Genomic DNA, 27,958 nt, shown 5'->3' on the forward strand with positions numbered 1-27,958 from the left:
TACAACTCTTTAGCACCATCTGAAAAAAACCCTCTCTATAAACTGGCGAAACTTTTCTGTTAGACGCCAAATACCGCCCGAACAGAAGTGATTTGCTGCTTCCGGTCGTACACGATTCCAGCGATAAATGAGGGTTGCCTAGCATTCTCGAAGTATCATCACCAGGTTGACATGTGAAAGGAAAAAAAATGATTGCTAAAAAATAACGAAAAACATTGTAACTAATTATAATATTATTTCACCAACTTCTGTCTTTTTTTTCATCGTCAGAGCAGATTTCTTCAAATAATTTTCACCTAAAAAAAAAAGAATGCGTTCTCAGAGGTTAACATACTGATTTTAAATTGATCCATGTTTAATTAAGACAGCATCTCGAAGAGTTAAACCAGACCCGTCTCAATGGCCAAGTTCCAAATGGAGTGAAACGAAGCTTCATTCAACGAAATGAAATATGGTGTTTCAAATTTAAGAAACCGAATCTTTCAAAAATAATATTTTGGGAACGACAACAAGGTTTTGCACCCTCCAGTAACTGCGGCGGATTTGACGAGGCATTTCCGCTTAAATTCCCAAATGAAAACTTGGCCGGTATTGTTGTATCAAATTTCCTTGTCGCGGTTTTGTTGATGATAATTTGTCTGCCTCGCCAAACTGCAAGAGAGAGCGGAATTTTTGGTCTCCCCTCTGAAGGACGGTCTCAGCGTTTGATTTTAATATAGGAATATTTTCGAATTGGTTGACTGGAAAGGAATCAGCAGTGATCTGTCGCTTTTGCGATGCGTTTTGTAATGTAAATCTCTGTCAGACGCGACGCCATTCGCATGAATCTTTCTTCAATATCGTCGATTATTGTGTGCGCACGCGTACTGGGCAGAAGTCCTACTGCGAAAGCAAAATAAGACGGAGTGTTTTTTGTCTACTAAAGTTGGCCCGCTCTCGCGGAACAAGGTTGCTTAAGGTAAATCCTGGACTGTAGTTTATATTCTTTATTTTTCGGTGAAGGTCTTGGTTATATATAGTTCGTGTTCTGCGCGGGCGCTAGCTTATAATTTGTGAAACTATGGTGCGGATTTTGCAAAGATGGCTGGTTGGCCAATGTGTCTGTCACCCGAGAGGCGACTTTGAAGACAACGTGACGACCAAGTCATTCGCTGGCGAACCTCAGCGCGTCGAAATTGGCAAACAAACTCGTAAATTTAGCATCTTTATTATGTGAAGTTTAATACTGATACCATGGAATAGCTGCGGATGTATTTAGGACTTTTAAGGAGGTCTTTTTAAACGCAGATTTAATCGCCCATTTTTGAGTTAACTGAGATGGAAACGTGACGAAACGGGCTTGCGAATTCCATCATATTGATTGCCCTGGACCCAATGAGAAGTGTAGTCGTGCCCCTTTTGCCTGTAATTCTACACAACTTGCAGCAATTTTAGGTACAGGATCGAGAGTTATTTCTGAAAGCGTAGTAAAATAACCACAATTAACAGAGCGTTTTATATGTCGGCTCATCAGACATAATCCGGGCGCGCATATTGCTAAAATCGAAAATGAACGATTACATTAAATATGAAGGGAATCGTCAAAATTTAGAAGACCAAAGCCAAGGATAATACTTTTCCAACTCAAAATTAACAAACTACCACTGCCTTACTAAAATTCGGCCAAATGCTAACGGTGTGATTCTACTGCTGTAACATGTCACCGACTTCACATTCATGTGCGCCCAAGAGCTTATTTGCACATCGTATTGTGTTTCATGACTTGTCTTGCGAGAGCAAATTTGCCTGTATTAGCTTCAAAAGAATAAATGCATTTCAGACTGAGAGGCTTGAAAATGGATGGATTATTGATGCAAATGACTGTGCGCGTTCATCGGTAAACGGTTATAAGTTTCGCCGAAACGAACAATGTTCGGCTTCTAATTTGACGCCGTAAGTGGCACATTTTCAACGCGTGTTTTCGAAGTCTTCGCTCGACTGAGCACGTAAGAGTGAATAAATTTGCAACTCGCCGCAGCGAATTGTTTTACGCTAAAACTACCGTCGTATTAATTTCAAAATTATCCCAGACTTAAAAATAATTGCCGTCATCTGTCTGTCTCCCCGAAGAGCGTATTTCTCGCGTAGGATCACGCTACGATGTTTCGAAAGGTATATAGGCTTCTTCTTAACTAGATTTCCTGAAGTAATTAATATTCATAGGGGTTGTTCCAAGCAGATTGTCCGTCTAATTCATAGCTCAGGTTAGTGTTTTATTGTTCGGGGTTTAAGTATTAGCGTGTTTCTTCTGCGACAAAACCTTTTCAGAATATTTTTTCATGGAAATCGCTATTTTTGGGTTTAAGTCTCAAATGACGCGACCCGAAAGGTGTCATCTTGGATTTCACTGAAATAGGTTTTACATAAACTTCGCCTTAGCAGCGAGCTATGATGTTTTCTGATGATATCTTTACGGGAAAAGTGTAAATTGTGAATAGGTACTCCACTCTGAAATACAGGCAAGCGTTTTAAAAAGTTAAAATTATGTTACAAGCGTATATTTGCCAAATTCTATTCTAGTCTGTCTTTTTGAATAAATGGAATTTTTTACTCTCTAAGATTACCTGTACATTAAGCAGATACCATATCCAAGAAATAATGATAACAGTTTCTGTTTCTAGCCAGAACACAATTGCACATACTTTTAGTTACTTTTGACAATTATTAGCAGTAAATTTTTATCACTAAAAATTATATTTCATTTCATCTTAAAACACAACATTTAAGTTGGCTGAATTGAAAATATAATTTTTTTTTTTCTCTAGTAGGCAAGCTGCTCCTTGAAGGCAATTGGTAATACAAACAATCATATTGTTAAGTCAACAGATAATGTTTTTCATACTGAATACTTACTGCTCTGGATATTTCCTCATTAAAAAAATGATTGATAGTGTCTGCCATACTCCCACTTTTTGTAGAAAACACCCTCTTTTTCTGTAGTTAGTATAAATATTAACAATTTCCTGTCATTGTGCTATGATGTGTCAACATTTTCTAACTCTAAATTGACAAGTTCTGCAGATGAAGTAATATGCTGATTTGTAGTTTATATGAAAGACTTGCATTAACATATGAACATTTTGTCATCTCAATTTTTTCAGAAACATTCTAATTTGCATCAAAATAATCTGTTCATTACAAGTGACATAGAGCTCCCAAAATTTTTTTAAAAGAATATGACTTTACAAATATTATTTCAAATTGCTAAGGTTCATAATTTTTTTTCAGTTTGGAACAGGAAAAATAATGATCAGTTCTTAATCCTTTACCTCCCATGAATGACCAAGAGAGCATTTCTTCATACAATATCAATACAACACAAGCAGACAGGTATTAGTTGATCTAATACCAAATTCTTAGAACCAACACGATAAAAATTGTGTAGCAAATAGCTGGGAGATTTTCTTATCAGATCTTGGGTGTGAAAGGGTTTATTATAGAACAGCATTTGTTATGTATTAAAAATGATGGCTATCAATTATATTTTCATAATGTTATGGAAAGGGGCATCTTGCTTTCAGAGAGTTTTGCACATCTGTAAAGATATTTCCTGGAAGAGATTAATAGAATGATGTTTTAGTAAGACATCTGTTTAATTGTAGTCTTTTTGACTGTAAATAATTTCACAGCTTTACTCATATCAAATCTTTGCAAGTGTTGAGATGTTATTTATATCTAGAACCATGAATTTCTGTAATTGCCTGCTAGGAATTAACTGAAGAACCTTCCTGCTGAAATTAGCTGGTTGCTGCTCAGGGATCAAATTAGATGAAGAAACTGATTATGTAATCTATGCTGTTTTTTCTGAGTGTATAGGTTTTTGTGTAAAACTTCATGCTAAATTACTTTTTTTTAGTTTAAAGTGCAGTATTTTAGACTTATAAACAAAAGAATTGTTAAGATTTAGAGGGGTAGTTCTACTGACTACAGTAAGAAGTTAGATTTATGCTATCAAATTCGCTGTGGCTGTATTCATTTAGAATGTTTTTGCTACAGACAGAACAATGTAACAGTGATTGCTAAGAAGTCTTCAGTAATATATTTTTTTTTCAATAGATAGTTACATATTTACATTTTGAGGGCAGGAGTTTAAGGTTATGTTTTGAATACCAGAGGCAAAGTTTGAAGCAGGAGGAAACAAAATGGCAGCATAACCACCTTTAGGGCAGGAAATGAAATCAGCAAACAATGCCCTTCTTTTCTCTAAAGCACAAGTGTCAAATAAAATAGCCTGGACAAAAAATTAAACAGCTGGGTTAAAGTCTAGGTTTTCCCGCGCTTACTAAAAGCATGAAATGGGAACATATTTGAATGGAAAGTGTTACTAACCAAAGAGAGTTTGGGCTTTTAAAAGGATCTTTTTTGCTAAGTTAGATTTTAATGAGATTTGTTTTCATGCTTGGAATTTTTATGGTTATGGTATGGATGTAGTTCTGATAAATTATTTTCTTGATCTGCAAATACCAGGGCCAAAAGAAGGATTTTACAAGTATTTGTCAAATTTCAAATTTTGCTGTAAAACCCCCATTGGAAGAGAAACTGATTAATTACTGAAGCATGTCACAAGTTGGATTAATGACAGATTTGTTTCAATGGATCAGAGAAATTGCAAAATTATGACTTAGTATTTGTCTTTAATATATCTACCTCTGAGCCATTTTGTGTGTTGGCTTTGCCTTACCAGGATTGCTTATCAATTTATCAATAAATCACTGAAAAGAAAGAACAAAGGCTCTTTCATTATAATTCTTTCCCAAAGGGGATACTGTCTGTATCATATGAAATGCTTCACTTTTGAAACTGAAAATACTCTATGCTTGAGTTGTGGATTACAACTTCAGATTATGGGTTTATGGCATCTGCAATACCTTAATTTCTCAGTCCCTGAAGTTGAAGGCTCAATATCTCTGATAACAGTTCTTTGTGAATAAAATTTGCAAACCCAGTAGACTGTGATGAAACACAAAATTAAGGATATTGTAAACATAATTTCCCTCATGGAGTGATTTGCATGGTCAATGAACATAACTTTGGAAATTGTATTGCTTAAGTACCATGGAGTGTTGCACTTATTCTGTGCATTTTCAATATAATTACAAAAGAATTTTATTTGTAGAAAATGTCTTCTAAACTAAATTATTTAAAACAAACTGAAACAGATATATATGGGTCATGGGGCCTTACAATCTTATATGTAGTACTGTCAATATAGTTTGTTCACAATCAGGAATTTCACTTTTAATGTAGCATTATATACTCATTTACAATTCCCTTTAATCTGATGCCTGATCATATTCCATCTGACTGATGTATTTTTAGGGATATTTTACAATATGTTGTGGAAGTTGCAAGGCTTGGTTCTTAATGTTAAGCAGATTAAAAATATATATTATAGATAAAATATTTTTTGAGACATAAATGGCAACCAGAACAAGTTTTTAGCTAGTAATTCTGGTGTGCTTTCATGCCAATGCACATGTATTGAGGTTAAGGATACCATTTTGCATTTTGAACCAACTTTTGCTGACCAAAAAGGTGTACCAGGCTCTAGGAAGGAGAACTTTTAACTTCTAGCTGCTGTCGCCATCTAAAAAAAACATTTATTGCGCTTAAGCTTCCTAATGTGTAGTTACTACCTCATGGAGTTACAAAATCATTTATTTTTGTAAGTATTGTTCGAGAAAAGGTGATTAGCAAACAAACATTTGTAGTCTGCTTCATTTGGATTTCAAGTTAAAATGTCTCAGTTTTGATTGTTGTTTTAGGCAGATGATGGATACTGATCCTACACCTGAGAATGATCAGGAAGATCATTTGATTGGTGTAACATTGGACACAGTTGCAATGAATACAGGAAATGATCAGCACACCTTAGAAGCACTGCCATCTGGTGGCTCAACTGTGTCTCCATTAATAGAGAATTCAGTTGGACATATGAACAACTCTCTTTCTACTGCATCAGTTATCTTATCTTTGGATTCTGACCCATTGGGAGATGATGTGGAAGTGAATCAGCCAGATTGTGATACAAATGTAAGTTGTGGTGAAAGTATATCATTTATATCCAGCTGTAAAAAATTCATAAAACTTTTTCCTAATGAAACTAAATAGTTTATGTCTATATGTTTATATGTACATCTCTAGATTTACTTGATAAGTAGAGAGAATTGGTATACCTCATTTATTAGATTAACCCTTTAATTCCCATAAGTGACCAAGACAGAATTTCTCCCAACAGTATCAATACAATATCAAGCAGACAAGTGGTGAGAATAAAGAAATATATCAATTTGGGGATAATTAGTTGATCCAATACGAAATTCTCTGAACTAACATTATAAGAACTGTATGGTTGACAGTAAGGAGAATGACAAACTAAAAAAACATTTTTTTTATTATCAATTTCATGATTTGTATATTAATACTACTGTAATCAGGGCGTGAAATTGCACCTAATACAGGCACCAATGCGACTAAATTTTTCACTTTGGCGACCAAATCCTGAAAGTTAGTCGCCAAATTGGCGACTAGAACGTTTCATCATAACCTTACCAAGAGATATAGTGAATTAAATAAATTTGCAAAGATAAATCCGCGGCAAACTTCCTCGTTTAGTTTGTTTCCAAAACGTAGCACATGTATCTCAATTGATAACTAGACACCATCTTGGATTTAGATGAGCCTAAACGTTGTATATCATCCATCCTAGTGTCCACTTTGTAGCACGTTAAAGATCTTTTCCCTAACTTAATTTTGGAGGGTCTATCTAGAACGCTGACAGCGGAAAGAAAGGTTTTGTTTGTCTTTGAAAATGGCAACCAACTTTATTTGAATTGGCTACCACTTTGAAGAATTTAGGAGCTAAGTGGCTATCAGAAAAAAAAGTTAATTTCATGCCCTGTGTAATGCATAAAGTGCATAAAGATGGTAAGTCAGATATGCTTTCTTGACATCAGAACTGGTACATTAAAACAAATTTGTGTCTGATTCACTCAAAATTTTCAACTGCAATCGAAGCAATGATCACTGTGTGCTTTTCGAGTCTATTACTTGAATTAATGCCATGTCATGCTGCAGTCTTTATTGGAGGTGGTGTTTATTATTATTTCTACTCTAAAATGCAGTGTTTATCCAAGGGTGGTTTTACACTTGACTTGCTTTTCTTTATTTTAGCAGCAGTATCAAATTTTCTATTTCATCTGTTGAAACAACTGTGAAATAGTTTTGATTGTTTTTCTAGTGTATTGTTTGCACTTGGTGATTTGTTTCTTTTTTTCTGTTTATCTTTTGATGAATGGGATACTTGAGTTAATGATTTTCATTTCTGTTAATGTTCTTTATATGTAATTGATGAAGGAGAATACTTTCCACAAAGCTGTTGTTAAGCCCATTGGTCATTTGTAGGGAGCACATACTGAAATTGGTGAGAGTAGGAAAGATGACTCTCTTGCTAACAATGAAGCAGCAGAAGACCAAACAACAGAAGAGAATGGAGCTACAGAAGAAGTTGTTACCATGAGAGATGCTAGTGAAATGCCACCAACTCCTTCAGCTTCTTTTGAAGACAAAGGAACAGATGATTTCTTGCATGACCAGGATGACAAGCCTGTCAAATTTGGCAAAATTGTAGATCCTCATGTGTTGGGCTGCTGTGAATTCTGTGGAGGTCCAGTAAAGAGGCGTCGCTATTGTTCTCCTCTGAAGCGATTCTGCTCTAAGGGTTGCTCTCGCAGTTCTAGAAAAGCCAACCAAAAGGTATGTGATTTTTAAAATTATCATAAAATAGGAAACAGGACATTGCTTGGAATGAAAGAACATCAGACAAAATTAAATGTGACTAGAGCAAGTCTCTCTATTTGTCAGCCTGAGTTCTCCCAGGTGTTGTAGAGCTGGCAAACACAAAACACAAACACAAAACACAAAAAGCTGAGGAGGGGGGGGGGGGGAGGAGGGGGAGAGGGGCACTGGCTTTCCTCACACCATCCCTTTCTTTTGGGATGTTTGATATATCTGTATCTTTCAGAAGAAAGAGGATGAAGACAACGGACAGGACTCTGACGAAGGAAGCACCACAGGAGGTTTGTTTCTTTTTTTATAAGTTTCTGGTATGTCATAAAAGATGTTCAGAATTACAACATTATTGCTTTAACTTTGTGTTGGTTTTTATACTGGTTTATTGTATAAATACACCAAATTCACAGTCATTTATTTATCATTTCATGGGTTTATTTGGAATCAACATAGTTACCAACTCCCTCTTGGCTTGTTTGCTCAGTTGGTAGCACACGTCACTGGTATTGCAGAGGTCATGGGTTCAAATCCCATACAGGTCTGAATGTTTTTTAGGCCTTATTTTCACTACTGCTTTTAATGTTCATTACCGCCAAGACTGCATTAGTGAAAACACTTACAAGCTAGTTTTCAGGTACTGCACAGAAAATGAATTGAAACAGAGCAAAATACAATGAACAAATGTAATATCATCTAGTTCCCTTTTGATATGATTCACTGTAGTGATTGAAGTACTTTTAAATTGTGTTTTTTTCGTCACTCATGTTAAAATCACCCTTTTTACAAATTTTGATGTGGATTGGATAAGAATAGCTTATCTAACTTATGTATCTAATTTTGAAATTCTGCAGTCACTGAAGGTGAAACTCCCCATAAATTTACTTGGAGTGATTATATGGAAGCAGCTTTAAGCAAAGCTGCCCCTGATTGCTGCTTCAAACATGTGAGTATGCATGATTAATTGAATGTAAAATGTGAAGTGTTTGATTGCATGGTGTTTCTCGTTATAACCCACCTACTAATTTTTGCATAATTCTCTTGGCTGCTTTACGCAATTTGGTGCCAAATTACTAGATGGTTATCATGTGTCTACATGAATAAGAGTCCTCAGATTATTTTTGGTTTATGTACTAATAGTTGATTTTACAGTTGTGTGCTTGGTTGCCAAGCTTTTGAACAGGAGTGAGGCTAAAGTTGACCTTGTTATGATACAAACATTGCTGCTTTTCAAATGTAAATTAATTTATTATCATGCTGACTAGATACTGGTCTCTATTACAATAAGGTCACCTTTAGCCTCACTCCAAATCAAAGGTACAGTAACTAAGTACACAATTGTAAATTGGCCTATTAGAGGGTCATTCTGAGGAGGATCATGTGTATGATGGTATTTAATCAATGCTCAAAGTCTTGGTATTTCAGAATATGGTAAATTCCTTAAAATATCAGTACAATTCCCTCAAATGACAGGCTTGTAGACAAGAAAGTGGTCAACAGGTTAAGATTAGAACTGAGCTGGCTCAAATAAATCTGGTACAGAAATTTTGTTCTCAGTCTTTGGCATCTCCTTTACAGATGGGTGACATAGCTTAACCATAGATCAGCACCAGCAGTTATAGGAAAATTTAATCTTTCAAATTGGCTCTCTTAAATCCCATGGTATCTATGAATGCTTTTCATTCAACTAATTTGTCTTCTTTATCAACTCACTGACGTAGTAGCTCATAGTTTCTTTAGAAACTTACCCCAAATGTTTGATTTTTAAATCCCCTTCATCCTCAACAGACAACTGTGGATGTACCAGGCCTTAAACCAGGAATGAAACTTGAGGCTGTCGACAGGAACAATCCTCCTTCATTTTGTGTTGCAACAGTCATTCAACAGGTTGGGCACAGGGTGCGTATACGTTATGATGGCTTTGGAAAGGACAATAGCAATGACTGCTGGTGCAATTTCCAAGCAGAGGAGTTACATCCCATCGGTTGGTGTGCACAGAATGGCTATCCTCTCCAACCACCCAAAGGTAAGATCTAATTATCATCTGTGCCATTATTCTTAGACCAAGGGTCTCAGTGCTGGCAGTATCAGAAGATGATCAGAAGGCAGAGATGGAAATGGATAGGGCACACCCTTTGCAAACTAACATCAAGTGTCACAAGACAGGCCCTCTGCTGGAATCCTCAAGGTAAGAGAAAGAGAGGACAACCAAGGAAGACCTGGCATCATGACCTCGAGGCTGACATCAGAAAGATTGACCACTCATGGTGCCAATAAGAAAGGATGGCCCAGAACAAAGATCTCTGGCAGACTATTGTTGATGGCCTATGTGCCAGGTGGAGCAATGGGCTTAGATTGGTGGATAGATAGACTGATTGATTGATAGATAGATGGAAGGGTTTTAGTAAAAGCTAGTTATCAGTCAGGTTTAATTTCTACTGTTTTCTTGAAAAATGAGTGTTAGTGGGCAATCAAGCCAGTTATCATCTGCCAACTAGTTCTTACAAAGCCTTGTACAATCTAGCTGATTAAATGATTCCTGTTCTCTTTTGAGTTATTCACTTTATTTTTGGCTCACTAACATGTGTATTTTTGATTATCTGAACTCTTGTTTATCCATACTGGTAGGTATAAACAGTACTCTTGAAGACTGGAGGACATTTTTAACTCAGACTCTCACAGGAGCTCTGGCTGCACCTCATGATCTGTTTAGAAAGGTGTGTGACTGTCTTAACCCTTTAACTCCCAAGATCTCATTAGTAATTCTCCTTACTGTCTGCCATACAATTCTTGTGATGTTAGTGTGGAGAATTTGATATTGGATCAACTTGTAATCCCCTAATTGATATTTTTCTCTCTTCTTGTCACTTGTCTGCTTGATATTGTATTGATATTGTAAGGAGAAATTCTGTCTCAGTCACTCACAGGAGTTAAAAGGGTTACTAAACTGTAAATATCATGTAAAAGCCTTTGTCAAAATAGTTTACAGGCCTGAATTTTTTCAGGCCTCATTATTACTCCTGCTTAAGCAGTAGTCATTACTACGACAATAGCTTTCATATTCATTTCTTAAATGGCAGTTTGCATATATGATTTTCACATGTTCATGGTCATTGATTCATCACTTCACAAGTTTATCACAAACCAACATAACCGCTCCCAGTTGGCTTGTTAGCTCAGTTGGTAGAGCACTGCACCTGTATTGCAAAGGTCATGGGTTCAAATCCCATATTTATTTCTAATAAGTAGTGTTCATTACCACAAAGATCACTTTCATATTCATCAAAATAGTTTTTTTTGCTAATTAGGCAAACAATTGTTATTTTCTTGCAATAAAACTCATTTTAGTGATGTGATTTTCAGAGTGGTCCTGTAGATAAACCTAGGCATATCAAAATGAATTAAAACTTGGTTCAATAAAAAGTTACTTGTCATAATTGTGCAAATCAACTTGTGTTAAGAAGAACATAAACCCAAAAACCCAAGTGCTAAAAACATTAAGATAGATTGTATTAAAGTCTCTATCATGAATATTGTTTGAAAGACTTTGGAATGGATCCTTTTGATGGTTTTTGGTTTGAAATTATGTCCTATTTTTATCCTGTGGGACTAAGATACCTAACTCTGAGTGTGAAAGGTATATTTCAAGCAAGAAGGCCATTCAGGCATCTTGGTTTCTTTTAGTAGGTAAATTCCATTATTTAGGGGCTGCAACAAAATAATAGAAATTATAATTATAATTTTTTTTCCTTCAATTTTTCATTTGCCACATAGACTCAAGAACACTTCCAACCAAGAGTTCATGGGTTTGAAATTGGCATGAAATTAGAAGCTGTTCACCCAATGAAGCCATCAATCATCTGCCCTGCAACAGTCACCAAGAGCTTGGGACCCTACTACTTTGCTGTTACTACGGACTATCAAGAAGATGTGCCCGCAGTCACATTTTGTTGCCATAGTGACTCTCCAGGGATTTTTCCTGCAGGCTGGTGTTCCAGACATCAAGTGGATTTGTCTGTTCCTGGAAGTAAGTGTTAACTGTTTAACTCCCAAGATCTGATTGTTAATTCTCCCCTCCACCTTTACACAATTCTTGGTGAATTTGGTATTAGATCAAGATAACAACTTCTACCTGATAAGTTTTGGTATTCTCATTTGCCAATTGCTAGATACTGTAAGGATATTATAGGGAGAAGTTTTAGGTTAATCACTTCAGGGCGTAATAAGGTTAAGTGTTGTAAGTGTTGTAAGTTAGAGATTTCTATTTGTGGGCCACCTATTCAAGTGTGTGGAGACAGGGGGCAACAGGAGCAAGCAGAGGAAAGTTTTGGAGGTGGGAAGGGATAACTTTATAAGGGTGGGGAGCAGGAAGGAGATGTAAAAATGGAAACACATGTCAATCTGTGATGTGAGATGGAAGTCAATTATGTGGTGTTGTGTTTATCAAGGAGATATTGGAGCAGGGTATGGGAAAAAGAAGCAGATGTTTCACCTCACTGAGGTGTTGTGTATCCCATTGGGAGTGGTAGCCCTTAAATTCACTCTTACATAATCAGGGTTCTTGTGCGATTATTTATGTTTCAGGCTACACCAAAAAGACCTTTGCATGGGACAAATATTTAACTGTATGCCGGTCAACTCTTGCCCCTGCTCATCTGTTTCGGGTAGGTTTAGTATTTTTCCATATGACGCACAAGACTTCTTTTTTCCTTTACCACTACTTTTTAGTCTTCTTTTTATCTTGCTGAACTTTGATATCTCTTCATCCAGAAAATGAAAGCCCATAAATTCAAACCTGGGATGAAACTAGAAGTGGTTGACCTAGAGAAGCCACACATCATTCGAGTGGCCACCATAACAAACATCATGGGTCGTATGCTGCAGCTTTTCTTTGATGGACAATCCAAGTTCCAGTTTGTGGATTTTGAATCCCCAGACATATACCCCATTGGCTGGTGTAAAAGAACTGGACACATACTTCACACTCCATTTGGTACAAGTAAGTGTATTGTTTACTTTTCTAGTCATTGGCCTAGGGGAGTGAAGTTTTGTGAGCACTAACAACAGGCTCCTTAGGGTAGTTGAGTCACTGTGTCCTTGACTGCAATAGCTGAGGAATTTGTGTGCACTTAGAAGGCCAGTGTTAAGTGTCAGAACGGAGAAAACCAGCATTGAAGCTTCAAGTGGTTTGGGACACTAAATCATATGCTCTGTTAGCTACAAAAGTCTGTGAAATTTCTTTGTTCTTTTGTAGAAGGCATGACATTATGCTGTTTTGGGGAACAGTTTCTTCTCAAAATTTCCAATATTAAGTTATGGATGTCTAGGTGTGACTCTGTCTCCGTTCCCTGTGTAGTAAGTAAAATCAGCAGAAAAAAAAATTGGTGCCACATAAGAAGTGGAGGGTATGAGGCAGCTAGAACACAGAATTGAGTCAATGACATATTTGTAATTACTGGGCTTCAATTTTTTAGAATGTTTCTCTTTTATGAATTGCTTATGTGTACTTTTTCTTTCCTTTTTTCCTAGTTCCTTCTGATGCATCCAGGTCAGTTTATAGGCTTTCTTTTCCTAATTGCAGTTTATTTGCATTCTACAGCATCCTGAATATCATGCAATTGCATGGATGCATTATTTAACCCATTAAATCCCAGAGGTGATCAACATGTAACTTCTCCCCTATAATATCCATACATTACACAGCAAACAGGTAATGAGAATACTCAGACATATCAGGTATAGATTGTTCTCTTGATCTAACACCAAGTTCTTGTAACTAATTTAAAAGGAATGTGTAAAAGCTAGAGGGGAGAATTAACAATCAGACTTTGGGATATAAAGGGTTCTTTTGTTTGATGTGTTTTGATTGATGATGTTTGGTATCTAAACAAGAGTTCCTTTGTCTTTCACATGCTAATCCTCAAGTTGCTCAAAATAACCACATTTCTCCAGCTATCAGTTACATTTTTTTCCCTGAAATTAAATTGGCAGATTTTAGGGGCATAATCATCTTCTTTTTTGTAACACCCTTTGCCCTTTAACTCCCAAGATCTGTTTATTAATTCTCCCCTCTAGCTGCTACACATTTTCTGGTAAATAAGTGAAGAGAATTTGATGTTAGATCAAGACAACAGCTTCTACCCAATAAGTTTGAGTATTCTCATAATCTGTTTGCTGGATACTATGTGGAAATTATAGGGAGAATTTACATGTTAATCATCTCTGAGAGGTAAAGGATTAAAGAAATTTTGAGTGATAACCCAAGGATGTTCAGGGAGGGTATGGATGTGTGTTAAGCTCTCAATACATGTTTTGGCCTCTTACTGTAATTTCCGGCCGTTTACCCGCGTGTAATCTGTTGATTTTGCATTAAACGCGCGCCACTGCGGGTAATAGGGAGGTGCGGGTTGTGTGACAGCTTTAAAATCTACAGGTAGTTGAATTGAAAAAAAATTATCACCTACATGCGTTTCCACCTCTCAAATGAATTTTATTGAATTAAGAGTGCCACGAAGCGGCACGAAAACATGATGCCGACTCGAGTTTATTTCACGCATAATTAGTTGCGTGACGAACAAATTGTTATCGGCACGCGTGAAAACAAAACCTTGATGGTGACAAAAATAATTCAAAGACATCCCGCGCATCAGTAATAAATTTCCATTGAGCACTAGCTTGAGCTAAAGAGAATTTTCACGTTTTAAGGGACTTGTTAGGCTCAATAGAGCACCGGAGATATCTATTTTTTTCAGGAATCGCCGACCCAGCTTTCTGTCAACAAATCAACATGGCGCTGAACGATCGGTCGCACAAAATGTGGCCACAAATTCGCATTCTGTCAAGTATGAAACGTTGAGATTTGGGCATGGGCCGCTAGTGTTTTTACTGTATAATTTTATCAATAAAGTACATGCTAATATTCACACAGAATTGTGCACGCGTCTGAATTTCTTTGACCTTTAAACTGGACAAAGGAGCATTCAAGCTTTCGAAAGTTAGATCATACAACTTTTTAAAAGACTGAAATGTATCACCTTAATGTCACGTTTTCGCCACCAAAAAGGTTGATTAACATAACGTGCGGGTTATCCACCAGTGCGGGTAATCTGTTGACTTCTTTTTCGCCGTATGCAATAATCGGCCGTGCGGGTAAATGGCCGGAAATTACGGTAGTTCTTCCTTAAATTTATGGCTCACCTCCTGAGTTGCTTTGATCTTGTGAAGTTGAGCAAATCTGTCCAAATTGGAACAGGCTGATTTTGCTGATGATGATGAAGGAAGAATGTGGGTATTTCAAGTTATTAACTAGTTATTTGTAGAAACTATTGCGCTTTTATAATAAAAAGTAACTTAACATCAAATTAAAATCCTTTGTCGTCCTCTGGCATGCAGCTCAGATGAGGAAGACACTCTAGTACTGCCCTCATTTCTGGAGGTCATGGGAAGGCAGAACCAAACCCAGTCAGGACAACAAGCCCTGGGTAAGTCTACCTTTTAATCAATATTAACACCTCTGAACTGTGTCTTGTAATAGGCGCTATGGCAAGTTTTAAGAAACATATGAAACAATGAATGCTTTAGCAACATTACACATTCATGCATCGTACTGTTCCATCATTTTCTCCCTGCCTCTTATGGTCAACTTTATTAGTTGTTAGACTCATTACTACGTCTTTGGAAAGGATATAAGATACATTTTAACTCTCTTCCCCCCCCCCCCCCCGCCCTCTCCCCCATAAAGTTTTGAAGAGAGGATGCAAAGAGCAAAACCAATATTTTTGGTATCATTGAAATTAAGTGAAGGAGTGTTCCAAATGTTACGTTTGTTTTATCAAGGATTGTGGGTAATAAGACTGGAACCTAGCCAAGGAATTAACCCTGTACCCCCTGACATCAGTATGCACATTCTCCACACTGTTCTCTATAAATTTCCTAAGGTCTGATTAGGAGAATTTGTTTAACAATCAAGAGATTCTTCTCCTTTTTTCTGGTGACCTTAATGTTTGATTCAGGGGTGATTTTGTGGGGAGAAATTAGATGTTAGTCACTCTTAGGGATCAAAGGGTTAAGGATATGGTTGAAATTTGCTTGTTGTGTGCTTGATTGTTTTTTTCTTCCTACCTTAGTTTAACTCTTGCAGAAAGGGACTCTTCTCTTCAAAATGAGTATGATAAGGGGAAAGCGACTTGGGTTGATGCAAAGTGTAAGGGTTATCTGTCTCCTTGACGAATTGAGTGGGAGACAATTCAAACAATGGATGTGTACATTAGTTGTTGTGAATATATTTTTGATATAAAATGTTTTGCTTTTCCTCACTTTTAGGAATTCTACCCAGAAAGATCCCAGCTGTGAGGTTAGGGAAGTTTTCTACTGATTTGATTGGTTTTATATCAGACAAAATTCTCTTTTGACTTACCATGAATTGCGGGTGCAAAACGCAAGCGAAGTCCTGGGCTCAACCTTAAGTACGTGCTCATCTTGTGAATGAAAAATAGGAGAAGCTGGTTGTAGCGGTGACCAGGAAGGTTGGGGGGGGGGTGGGGGTGGTTTTGGCACAACCTGACAAGTACAGATTGTAGCATATTGCCTGGGCCTATCTAAGCAATGTGGGGCGGGGGCGAGGGGGAATTTGGTGTTATCTGTTTTAGGCTTTAAGACGCATCTCCGCAATTATGTAATCGTATGGGCTTTTCCTCCAAGCAAAGAACGATGGTGTTACTTATTTGTGGTTGTTGTGCTTACAGCAAAATTGAAAAAGATGACAAGTCTCCGGGCGAAGAAAGTGACATTAGCGATGATGACACAGGTAAGAGATGATGGAAGATTTGGGACGCTAATATCGGTACGATATTCCTGGACTTGGGTCGCTAATACTAGCACAAAGTTCCTGGACACGTTTGATCGCGCAAGGCTTAACTGAAAGACCATTTGAACTCTGTGAACTGTGAAATGCTGTGAAATTTACATGGGAGCCACAGTGTCGTTTAGGTTATTTTTCCCTCAAACAGGTTCCTTCGGCACCCAAATTCCGAAATAGTATGGAAATTTGCCACAGAATTTTTGAGGAAAAAAAACTAGTTGAAATTAAGATAGAACTTGAAGGTTTTTCCTTGTTCCAAGTTGCCGCAAGTGTTGGTTGACATCTATGTGACCGGTAGGTATGTCGACCTATAACTTTCCGTATGGTATGGTCAGAGTTATTTTTGCGCTGAAAAAATTGTACAAACCTTGATTTGGGCATGACGAAAATTCTGAAAGTATTAACTCAAGGGGGGAAAAACTCTCTTTGATGAAACGCCCACAAAAACTTGCTTGATCCTTTTCTCAAAGACTCTTGCTTTTGTTCAGGGTCAGAAAGATTTTATCACAACAAGAACCAGATCTTCTTTAACAAGAGCTGTTGCTACGGACCCCTGTTAGATCCGGACAAGGTGTCACAACTGCCCGAGGCTACCCCTCCTGGGAAGGTCAGTAGCGTTATACGCACGGGGCTGGAGATGGTAGCCAAGGCAGCATTTGATCCAGAAAAGGTTATAGATTTGATGCAGGAGGGATGCGGAGTGCGGGTAGTGGTAAAACACAAAGGCAAGATTCTCAAAAAGGTAAGAGGGAATATGTGTTTTTGACTCTGTTTCCTTACAACACGCTTTCAACGATGCCTATCGGAGTAGTGGAAGGGATGATTTTAGCGCGAAATCGAATTTGCTGGAGTTTGATTCTTGTCAGGAAACCCACAATTTTAAGTTATTGTAATTTAAAAAAAACTCTATGTTAGCGTATCGAGTGGTATGTTGCTCGCACCAATCAGATCGCAGCATTTGGGTATGTATCTCGCAGCAACCAGATCTCCGCATTTGGGTATGTATCTCGCACCAATAAGGTCGCCTCATTAGGGTATGTATCTCGCAACAATCAGATCACAGCATTGGGGTATGCCTGCACCAATCAGAGTATGAAATTAGAGTACTGCAAAATTTTGCGATGGAATTAACCCAACATGAACGTGCACCACGAATGACATATTTACAAAGAATTGTGAGCTCATCTACCTACTGTAATGGTTCGTGTCCTTCGTGAGGACTTCGTCGCTATGACCTGTTGGGGTTAGAAAGGTCGTCAGGGAATTGTCTACCATTTAGAAGTGAAAACGTGATTTGCGTACCGCTCCTTTACTTCTTACACTTACGCCGTCATACAAAGGCCTTACTCGAAATTATCAGTTGAGCCCTTTTTTTGGAAGGGCTATTTTTGCTGACTCAGGTAAAAATTGCGCTAAGCATTAGCACTAGTAAAGAATATTTGAGCGTTAATTTTGTTTTTGCCTTGTGATTGCTCTTTTGGCGAAGGTTTAAAACGTCAGAAAGTTGCATTTACTTTCTGCGTCGACTGTCTTGTTAAAAATCCGTTTCTATGCTTTTGAAAGTTCTCCATGAGTTACATCTTGTATATAGGTATTTTCACGATACAATTATGTGATTACTTGTCACTATTAACTATACTTTCTCAGATGAAGGCCATTTTCCAGCGAACAACCTAAATTTTACGACATAATCCTACTTTATTTGGTCAATTTTCCACTCAATTTTCGCGTCCTCAGACGTTTTCTACCAATCGAATTCGCGTTTAGCTACCTAAGACTTCACCCCATCACGAGTTGATTCCTTGTAAAGAACCTGCATTTTATCACGTATTCAGCCCACGCAGGGCGAAGTCCAGATAGGCAACAACCATTTAAGAAGTTTACGTTGTTTTGCCCTCGTGAAAGTCTTTGAAATAAGAAACTTTTCTCTTCGGCCAAAGTATTTTCACTTCTCCGCCAAATATCTTCGTTTAGAGGCTACTGGGGACAAAACAGAGTTTCGGTTTACTTTCCATAGCAAAATGACGTGGAAGAATATTTTATGAGGCAACCAAGTCTAAATAGGGAGTTTATGATCCACGTTTGCTTCTGAATACGTGTGACCGCAAACGTCTAGGAGTCACGTTACCAGACTCTAGCGGTCAAGGTCGCCGTTTGCGGTCCACGTTTGAACTTCGGGCAAGGCAGTTTCAGGTACTTCAACTCCCTGGACGCTTTTCCTCTTCCTTTTCGAAAGATCTCACTTATTTCCAATAAATAGATGTGAGATGAAGTCTTTTCTTTATAACTAATCCTTGTAGGACCTTCATCCTATGTGTAATTCAAGATGGCGGCGCACATGTTGATTTTTCTCAGGTGAAACCCGACGTCGATCGAAAAAGCTGAAAGTCTCGAGACTTCTAACTTCTAACCACAAACTGCTGATCGCGGTTTGACGTTAGTGGTGAACACACCAAACGTGAACTCTTTAAAGACTTATGTCTCTGACGAAAGAACGCCAGTAAAATTGGTCTCAGCCTGCTCCCTATTGAACGATATTTTAATTTGAATCTTTTGAAAGTAAATACACATTTTCCTTTGTAAAAATGCAAACATCAATTTCTTAGTGTCCCATTTCAAACCACCCGTCCAAAAATATAACTCTTGCATGCGTAGCAGGCGTGTGTTTCTTTATTGTCAATGGGTCGCGACAAAGATCGAAGATCTTTCTTAACCCTTTTACTCCTTATAAATTGACTAGCATCTAATTTTTTACGTACAATGTCACCCTTGAATCACCCCTTAAGGTCCCAAGAATAAAGAAAATGTTCACCCACTAAATATGGAGATTATGTATACTGATGTTAGTGTTTAAAGGGTTAAGTATTCTTGTTGCGGATAAAAAAACGCACGTATTGGTGTGCACCCAATTTTTCCTCCTAGGCTGAACTCTTTGCGTAATCACTGTGAAGTTGTTCATGGGTAACACCCGTTTTCGAAGATTTCGGAAAGATTGAGAATCCTGTTTCGCGAAATTTGCTGTTCCCGTACCACTTCCTTTTCGTTCGCCACCAAAACCATGGAATATACTTTGTGGTTGTAATACATTTCCCTCGAGACCATAGTCCCCAAACTCAACATTAATTCTTATTTACCGGTAAGAAATTTGAACCTGGCACAATCGTACTTCAAAGCTGTTCAAAGTGCTCTTGTATCGGTCCTCAAGCGCGTATGACGCAATAATAAATCGCTTACATGGCGAACGGTTGGTTTGGCTCACCAGAAGAAAAATGAAAATTAATTAAAGATACGGTTCAGACCTCGTGCTTTTATCAGAGGAAGCGAGATCGAATTGAGATCGAATTTAGATCGGCGGGATCAGATCAGCAAAACCTGCCCTTTGATTTTGATTCTAAAACCGAACTCAGTCAACCAAACTTTATTCATATTGAGTGAAAAACAAATTCAACTGCTGACAAAATACTTTGAAAGCTCATAAAAAAAAAAATTAATACCTGAGGGTCATTTAGTGAAAATTTCACCGGCTGAGTCGTTTGATATTCAAATAGCCGTTAATTTTCTCCTTGTTTATTCAGGGTTTTAGGTTCAGTTCATGATTAAATCGAGGTATTAACTTGTCCTTACACATACTGGTATCGTATCTGTTTTATCAACAGGCGATTTCGCGCGTGGATTCGCGACCGAAGTTGGAGCGCTACCTGAAGAGATTTTGCAGACGACTCATTTGTTGTGAATTCTTTTTGAGTTTAAAGCCGGTACCAACGCCATGCCCCGATCGCTGCCAAGCTGACGGTGGGAAAGAGTTACTTGTTCTCGATGTAGTAAAAAAAATACACAAATGTGATGGCCAAAAAAAGCGGAGACTTTCAACGAAGATTTTACTGTCGGTTATGTTGTGGAACAGGCTGAATGAGAAAAAGTGTTATCTGAACTCTCAAAAAATTAGATATTTGGTTTTTATTTCATCGCTGTAGAGTGTTAATTTTGAAGTTTGCGCTAGATTACGTATGTTAATATTAAGTGTCAACGTTTTAGTTATTTAATCAATGTTTGGGAAGTACTTAAAAAACGACATACATCACTGACAAAGAGACTAAACTAAACAAAAAAAAAAAACAGTATTCATTTTCCTGCGCTATAATTTTTTTTCGCGGACGGCTGGTGTATTAAAGTAATCGCGCTCCCTCTAAAGACAGATGTCGAACGATGAAGTTTCCTTCCTTTAAATAAATTAACATAAACTTTTCTCACTTAAGACTTCCTGAGGAATTAATTACGCTAAACTTTTTTTCAAGTCCATTTAGTTTTGTTTCATGATTGGGTGATGAGGCTTTTAAATGATCTAGGATAATGCATTTTTTCCAATTAAAAACGAACATTTTGAACAGAAAAGTTGAATAGTCTGCCGCCAGGTACCAGCTGACATCGAAAGAAAGAATTCTCGTTAATAATTTATGAAGAAGCCGAGTGACGATATCAGTCTTTTACAACTTTGAATTTAGCTAGATCTTTGCTTATCTTGATCCAACGGCGTTTGAAATAATGTTGGGAAATGTGACTAAAATTCTCAGGGTTATCGTTAAGCGATTTTGAGCGCGATAATTCAACTGCGATGCTGCCTTGTGCTCTAAGTAATTGAAATCTCTTTGTTGGTATCTTAACGTTGACGACAATGGAAATGCTTGTTTTTCACTGTATGGGTTAATAACTACTTTTTGTGTTTCAGATCAAGGAAATCTCCAGGGTCCAAAGGGCTTGAAAGCGAAACGTTCCCGTGAATACTTTGAAGTCAAGCATCTAGGAGTCGAGAAAAAGAAGCGAGGCCGGAAGCGGAAGTCGGAATATTTACTTCCAGGGGACCCTAACAACGTTGCCACAAGGACCCTGGTGGAGAACGGTCTATCAATCGTAGGGGCGTCCTTCAATGTGGCACAGGGGCAGAAGATCTCTTCTGCGACGACCACAGCAACGACCACCATTTTACCTGTTCAGAATGTTACCGTTACTTCTCAAACCCCTGGGACTGCCGTTGTAATCCCTCAGGGAGTTTCTCCTGGGGTTTCTACTTCAACAGTTACAGTTGGAAACGTGGGGTTCCAGGTTCCTGGAAATGTAACGATGCCCCATCCTTCACCAAGTACAGTAAAAAGCGTACCATTACTCGTACCCCAGGGGAAAGTTCCTTTGGCGCATCCTCAACGTGGACCCGTTCCGATTAACGCTTTGCCAGGAGGAAAACCTGTTATGAAAGAGGTGAAGGTTGTGTTCTTTTCTCTCGCATGTTTGTATCAGCCGTTACAGTGTCAATTCTTCTCTTGTGTATTAGTTTACTTCTTAGACTATTGTGACTGTGAATACGCGAAAATCCCATGTATGAACTGCGGATAGAGAAGTAAATACGAAAGCGATCCTCGCAGTCATGAACACCACTTAAGCAGTAATGAAAGTAGGGCCTGAAAAAAATTCAAGGCCTTATTCATTACTTCAACAACATAATGACCAGCCCTCACTTGGCTGGTTAGCTCAGTTGGTAGAGCACTGCACCGGTATCGCGGAGGTCATGAGTTCAAATCCCGTACAGGCCTGAATTTTTTTCAGGCCTTATTTTCACTACTGCTTTAGTAGTGTTCTTTACTGCGAAGATTGCTTTCATATTCACATGTTATTGTGTTAGCGGTAACCCTCTGGCTGTGCACTGATGAAATTCTTGGCTTTTATCACGTCTTGGTTGGAGTGAAGTAATGGACGAATCTTTGTCATATATTTTGGGCCATTCTTGGCAAAGTCGGAAATTGCCTCGTAATGACAGGACCCCTTGAAATATTGGTATTAAGGCAGAAAAACACTAACAAAGAAGGAACAGACACTAGAAAGCGTATGGACGATGGCGCAGATTACAAAAGAAGGCCTTGAAAACTCCAGGCTTAATTTCAAGATGTCCAAAAAACCCTTTACCTAGTTGTTTTAATGTCTAGTTAAGTGTTAATTGATGACAGTCTGATAGTCGGGAAACGCCACCGAAGCTTTTTCCATAACATGCTATGTTTAACAATATGTTATTTAACATAATTGCGTTGTACAAATTTTTCTTACCAAATGAAATTCTTCCTTTCTCTCTTAAGGGAGGTCAGACGCATAATCCTTCCAGTGGTAACAGCCCCATATCGTTACCGGATGGCACAAGTCGAATAGTCACCAATGTGTCAAGCCAAAGATTTGCCACAAGTGCCACGAGCTCTGGAACGACCATCACGTTTGGCCGCGCCCCACCCAACGTTACCATATCCAACTGTACTCCTCCACCGCTGACCAAGATTGCTACAGAGGCCAGTAGCAGTCACGTGACCGCATCTACAAACATGGCGGTAGAACCAGCGAATCAACTTGCGATTCATGCAGTTTCCGCTGTTCAAACCGCCAGCAGTGTGTCCGTGCCGCCACCTTACTCTACTAGCAGTGCGCATGGTCCACCCGTATCCAGAGCCTCGTATGGCACGCCTACCACAGGACAACTGTCCGTAAACACTGGCTACAGACCTGCCACAAGTCCGCCAGTGTATCCTCGACAAGTATTGAGTCCAAATCCCGGAGGAGTGATCCGCCATCCCGGAGTTCACCCAAATCCTCCGGGGACGTCATCTGCAGTTCCAATCAAACCAGGTGGTGGGACACCTCCTCCTCCCCCACTTGTTCCCAATGCAAGGGTTGGCCAAGGAGGACGTCCCCAAGGGATGTACGTTCAAGCTCAGCCGAACAGCAGCAGTATGCCACCGCCTCGCCCTGGAATGCATACTCACCCTCCATCTTACAATCCCATAGCAGTTAGGACAGGGGTAGTAAACCACCACCCTCAAGGAAATACTCCGCCGCCTCCCCTCAGTAGCTCCCCAGGGGTTTCAAGCTCCAGCGGACAGCCTCACCCAGGTTCGGGAGATAGGGTGGTTTCGCAAGCGGGCGTCGCAACTATGTCCCAAAGGCCAATTATGCCAAACTATCCAGGGATCCCCCGATCAATAAATCCTGGTATGTCTCCGCGGAATGCCCCCCTGAGGTTCTCGAGTGTCAGAGCACCCTTAGGAAGTGGGTATCCCCGGCATCCTCCTCCCATGCGTCCCCAGGGAGGAGCTCCGTTGAAGATGCCCCCCCATCAACAGGTAAGATCACATTACAAGTATCGTCGTTGCTTTTCCGGCCTTTTTTGCCTTTTTATCGCTCCAGTTTAACAGAGCATTTAGAATCTCTCTTCTCGATAATCCACAAGCATAGATAAATACACTTAAAGTCCCGAGTCCCTCTGAAAAATAACAACCTTCGCGGAAAAGAATTGATTTAACGAAGGTAGTCTTTTGTACAATAACTGACGCGATCATCCGTAAATGAGTAGTGCTGAAAATCACACGAAGCAACTAGTTCCTTTTTCACGTGTTTACTGTTGAACATTTATTTGTTACTGAATTTTTCTTTAGAGCTTCAAATTGCCATTCCCAGTGCCTACAGTGTCTGGCAATGTACAGCGAAGTGTTGGATCCAGTTTACCTGGCATTACGTTAGTGGATTCGGTATCAATGTCAAAATCTCACCTTGCGCCAACCCCGATACAACCGAAAAGTTCCATCGAGCATTTACAAGCCCTCACGAACGCGACCGATAAAGACACGAAGATAACCGAAGAGATAACCATAAAAGAAGAGCAAGAAGACGAAGAAAGAAAAATGGCGGACGAAGAAGAAGAAGTAGGAGAAGGAGAGGAATTAATTGGAGACAAATCACAATCGCCTCCGAAGAGAAACCTTTGGTGGCTGAAAAAGAAGCGTAGAAAACGCACACGATTGACCTACATTAAGTCGAAATACCGTCGGAAGGACGAAGAAGGCGCGCCGAGCACTTCCGAAGTAGCTGCTATGGAGGAAGAAGTTGAACTCGACGATCTTCCGAAATCTCCTTCAGGGGAAAGACCAAAGCGAGGCCGGCCGCCAAAGGGCATAGGGTTTCGATTCAAGACAGAGAGCTTCTCGAATAGTGATCCAGATTGGGACGAGACAGAAGAGAGAAGGAGAGTAAAGCCTATAATCAAGAAGAGGAAAGGACGAATGAAGAAAGGTATTATTTTTCTTGCTGAGGGTTCATTGCTTACGATAAAACGCGGTCATTTTTTCCTATTAACTTTTAGAAGGATATGAATTTAAAGTGGTCCTTCTTAAATTTTTTTTAACGAAACTAGTATTTTTCATCTTTGTTTTTGTTTTCAGATTCTAACGAAGTAACATCACCTAAACTGAAATCCCCAGGCTTGGGCGGGCCGTCGCAAATCCCGATGATCCCTGGTGTACCTGTGGTTCGAGAGTTGGGTACCGCAGGACCCTCTGGTTCCACCTCGCCTATGGTTCGCTCGCCGTCAGTTTCTCGTGCACATGCCCACCATGGAACAGGGATGCCTGGCGACAAGCGCATCACTTCTCCTAAGGGTGCTAAGATGATGCGCATGAGCTCTGGAACTGATCCTAGAGGTACGATAAAACATGTTATGAATCAGAAAAAGATCATTACTCACGTAAAGTAAAGATAAAGCGATTTCTGATTGAAGGTCATAGCAGCCAATCAGAAGAAAGGCAATTATCACAAGAAGCGAATCAGAACTCGATTTGTAATCCTGTAAAACTGTCTATCAGTAAGGAGCGGGAAACTGCGATTAACCAAGTCGCAAGTGGTCACCTTTTAAGTTGGCACCTGGTCGGGTGAAAGTGCAGTGTGAATTTTCCGGGGCGAAGGAAATTCATACTCTGAAATTTGGTATGAGGACACAATTGTCTCTGAGTTGAGCCTTCAAGTCCTTTTTTTTCTCAGTGGTATGGCACCCGACTAGTTAAAGAAAGGTTGACACGTTCGAAACTTGTGGAGGACCCAGATTTTTTTTCATCTTGCAGCAGGGCCTTCTCATCCTTTTTGATTTAGTTATACCCTCATCCTACTGCAAGAGCTCTTTTACGAGCGGTAAAAAATCATAAATGAGTCGTTCTTTTACCAACCGCTATCTTATCATCACTCTAGTTTGCCGATACTCTGAGAGTATTTTTAGGAGAGTACATTTGTTTTTCTACTCAGGTCACCACTCTGCATCAAGATATTCGCCTTACCATTCCCCGACGTCAAACTCACCCTTCTCCCCCTTGGGGAATCGACCCATACGCCCAAAGCCGTTCTGCGTTGATGTCGGCACTAATACGTCACTTCCGGGCTGCGTTAATGGCCGATCACCAGACCTCCCCGCTAATCCTTCCACGTGGTCAGTGGAACAAGTTGTGAGATACGTGCGCTCAACGGACTGCTTGCATTATGCTAATATATTTTTAGATCAGGTAAATGCATGCAGCTACACTGTTATGTTCTTGTATTAAGATTCGTTTGAGAGTGACGCCCCACGCGGTGCCTTTTTTTTTTAGTCGACAGCTTAATATTACACTTTTGGGTGTCGGTTAGCCCCAAACCATTTAACGTCACTGATGTGTATCGTAATCTTTGACAGGAAATCGACGGCCAAGCACTGATGCTGTTATCACGCGACTCCCTGATGCAGTTCACGCGAATGAAACTGGGACCCACGTTGAAGATGTGTAGCTACATTGCTCAACTCAAACTTCGAGCGCGATAATGCTCACAGTTCTTCCAAGTTTTCACGCATCTCCTTGAGTATTCCCAGAAAGTTAAAAGTTAACGGGTCATTTTGGACACCATTTGGAGCTAGAAACCCAGGAAAAAAGTATTCTTGAAGGAAAGTTTCCTATTTTTATGACGCATGGACTCAAAAGTTACGTTTTGTACGCTGTCACGAAATTTGCTCCAATGGCTTGTTCTTAGTCCGACCGTCATCTGGTCTCCTTTGCAGCCGCTGTTTGGTCTCATCACGCAATGCGCTCTCTCCCACGCTGAGGGTACTCTGGGGAACGGAGTGCGTCGCATGATGAAACCGAACACTTCTGCGAAGGAGACTAGCCGTCTTCCCAAATTATTAAAAACTGGTGAAAATAAGAATTTGCTTTCACTTCAGATTCAAGTGCCGCATGGAAAAATTTTCTTACAAGGGCACGTTATGAGTCTTTGTGTCCATCGAGACTCGCCAAGGAGCAGGGAAACCGCCCTGACACATGACTTTGGGTTCTAACCTCTGTTATCGACGTGATAAACAAGAGTAATTTCCTTGGGAGTGAAACTCCTCAGAGATTCCGTAATCGGAGATAAGACGACTAACACAGCTTCATAGAGGTTTACGTAAGGGGAGAATTTGGCTCTGGAAAAGTTATTTGAGGGAAAGTGTGTGGACAGCTAAAAGTGGTTTGGGGATAGTTCTTTGCCCACTCTGGTTTTTTTCTTATTTCGTTAGGGTGATGTATTAAATTGAGAGCGCGTGTCGACTGAGTGACGTAAAACCAAATCTTAAGTATCAGCGGACAATGTCAATACGTTTAAGGATTCGTAGAAAGTTCAAAAAAGAAAACGAGCAAACTTCCTGAGGTGTGCCAGACTAAGTCGTGATTTGCTTTATTAGCTTGGCTTATGATTGGTTCAAGGACTGTTTCGAGTTTTTTTCGGTTTCGACCATTCAAAGAGTAGGGACTGGGGTAAGTCTTTTTAGAACAATCACAGAGTATGTCAAAATCCCACGGTACTTTGAGACACTTGAAAAGAGCTTTCACAACAACTCTGATTATTCCTAGATACCTTTTGCAAGTTTGAGAGTGTTTTCTTATTCTTTCTATCCTATAACCACAGACTTGAGAAGTAAATCAATCCCAGGTAAATTATGCCAGACAGTAAGATTAAAGTTAGGAATAATTACAATAAATTAAATTGATAGAGGTGTTGTCGGCGCCTACCGTATGCAGCTCGTTTTCATTCGCGAGATTAACATTTTGATACTTTAAAATTGTATAGAGTGACCTATTTTATGTAACATAATTTTTCCTGTGAATTTGATACTTACAAATTTAGAGGACAAGTCCGCGGCACTCTTGGAAAGTGATGGGTGACGTGTTCTCAGGACGGGAATGAGTTCGGGAAAGATCGACAACCATCGGAAGTTGTTGTGAAGCAACATAACATTCATCAGTTTCCAAGAATGCAAAGCCAGAATTAGTAGTTCAGAAGTCTTCTAAAGACCGAGTTTTTGTCAAGTATTAAAATTATTTTTATTAAGCTTGTGTATGTGGTGAATTAGATTTTCTATGAAGAATTATTTTATGTCATTCCTGATGTTTTCACTGCGGCAAATGAAAA

At 39.2% G+C, this 27,958-nt stretch overlaps 1 protein-coding gene across 4 annotated transcripts; it reads left to right on the plus strand.

Moving 5' to 3' along the window:
• Positions 1 to 826: 826 nt before the first annotated feature.
• On the plus strand, positions 827 to 27,877 carry LOC113680439 (uncharacterized). 4 transcript variants are annotated; one of them, XM_027197473.2, is made up of 22 exons: positions 827 to 958; positions 5,805 to 6,072; positions 7,444 to 7,794; positions 8,063 to 8,117; positions 8,682 to 8,773; positions 9,616 to 9,853; positions 10,456 to 10,544; positions 11,602 to 11,854; positions 12,412 to 12,491; positions 12,598 to 12,826; positions 13,357 to 13,375; positions 15,220 to 15,308; positions 16,150 to 16,180; positions 16,572 to 16,633; positions 17,176 to 17,429; positions 20,344 to 20,479; positions 21,414 to 21,940; positions 22,810 to 23,841; positions 24,154 to 24,787; positions 24,937 to 25,194; positions 25,790 to 26,043; positions 26,211 to 27,877. In XM_027197473.2, the coding sequence occupies exons 2-22, from the start codon at positions 5,809 to 5,811 to the stop codon at positions 26,334 to 26,336; spliced, it is 5,073 nt and encodes a 1,690-aa protein (XP_027053274.2). In that variant the 5' UTR covers positions 827 to 958; positions 5,805 to 5,808; the 3' UTR covers positions 26,337 to 27,877. The 4 variants fall into 4 exon arrangements, with proteins under 4 accessions (XP_027053274.2, XP_089041975.1, XP_089041972.1 ...); XM_089185849.1 differs by having other exon boundaries at positions 864 to 958; positions 8,066 to 8,117; XM_089185846.1 differs by lacking the exon at positions 827 to 958 and adding an exon at positions 3,352 to 3,369.
• The last annotated feature ends 81 nt before the right edge of the window (positions 27,878 to 27,958 follow it).

Source organism: Pocillopora damicornis, chromosome 10 (assembly GCF_964200805.1).
Source record: "Pocillopora damicornis chromosome 10, jaPocDami1.2, whole genome shotgun sequence".
Taxonomy (NCBI): Eukaryota; Metazoa; Cnidaria; class Anthozoa; order Scleractinia; family Pocilloporidae; genus Pocillopora; species Pocillopora damicornis.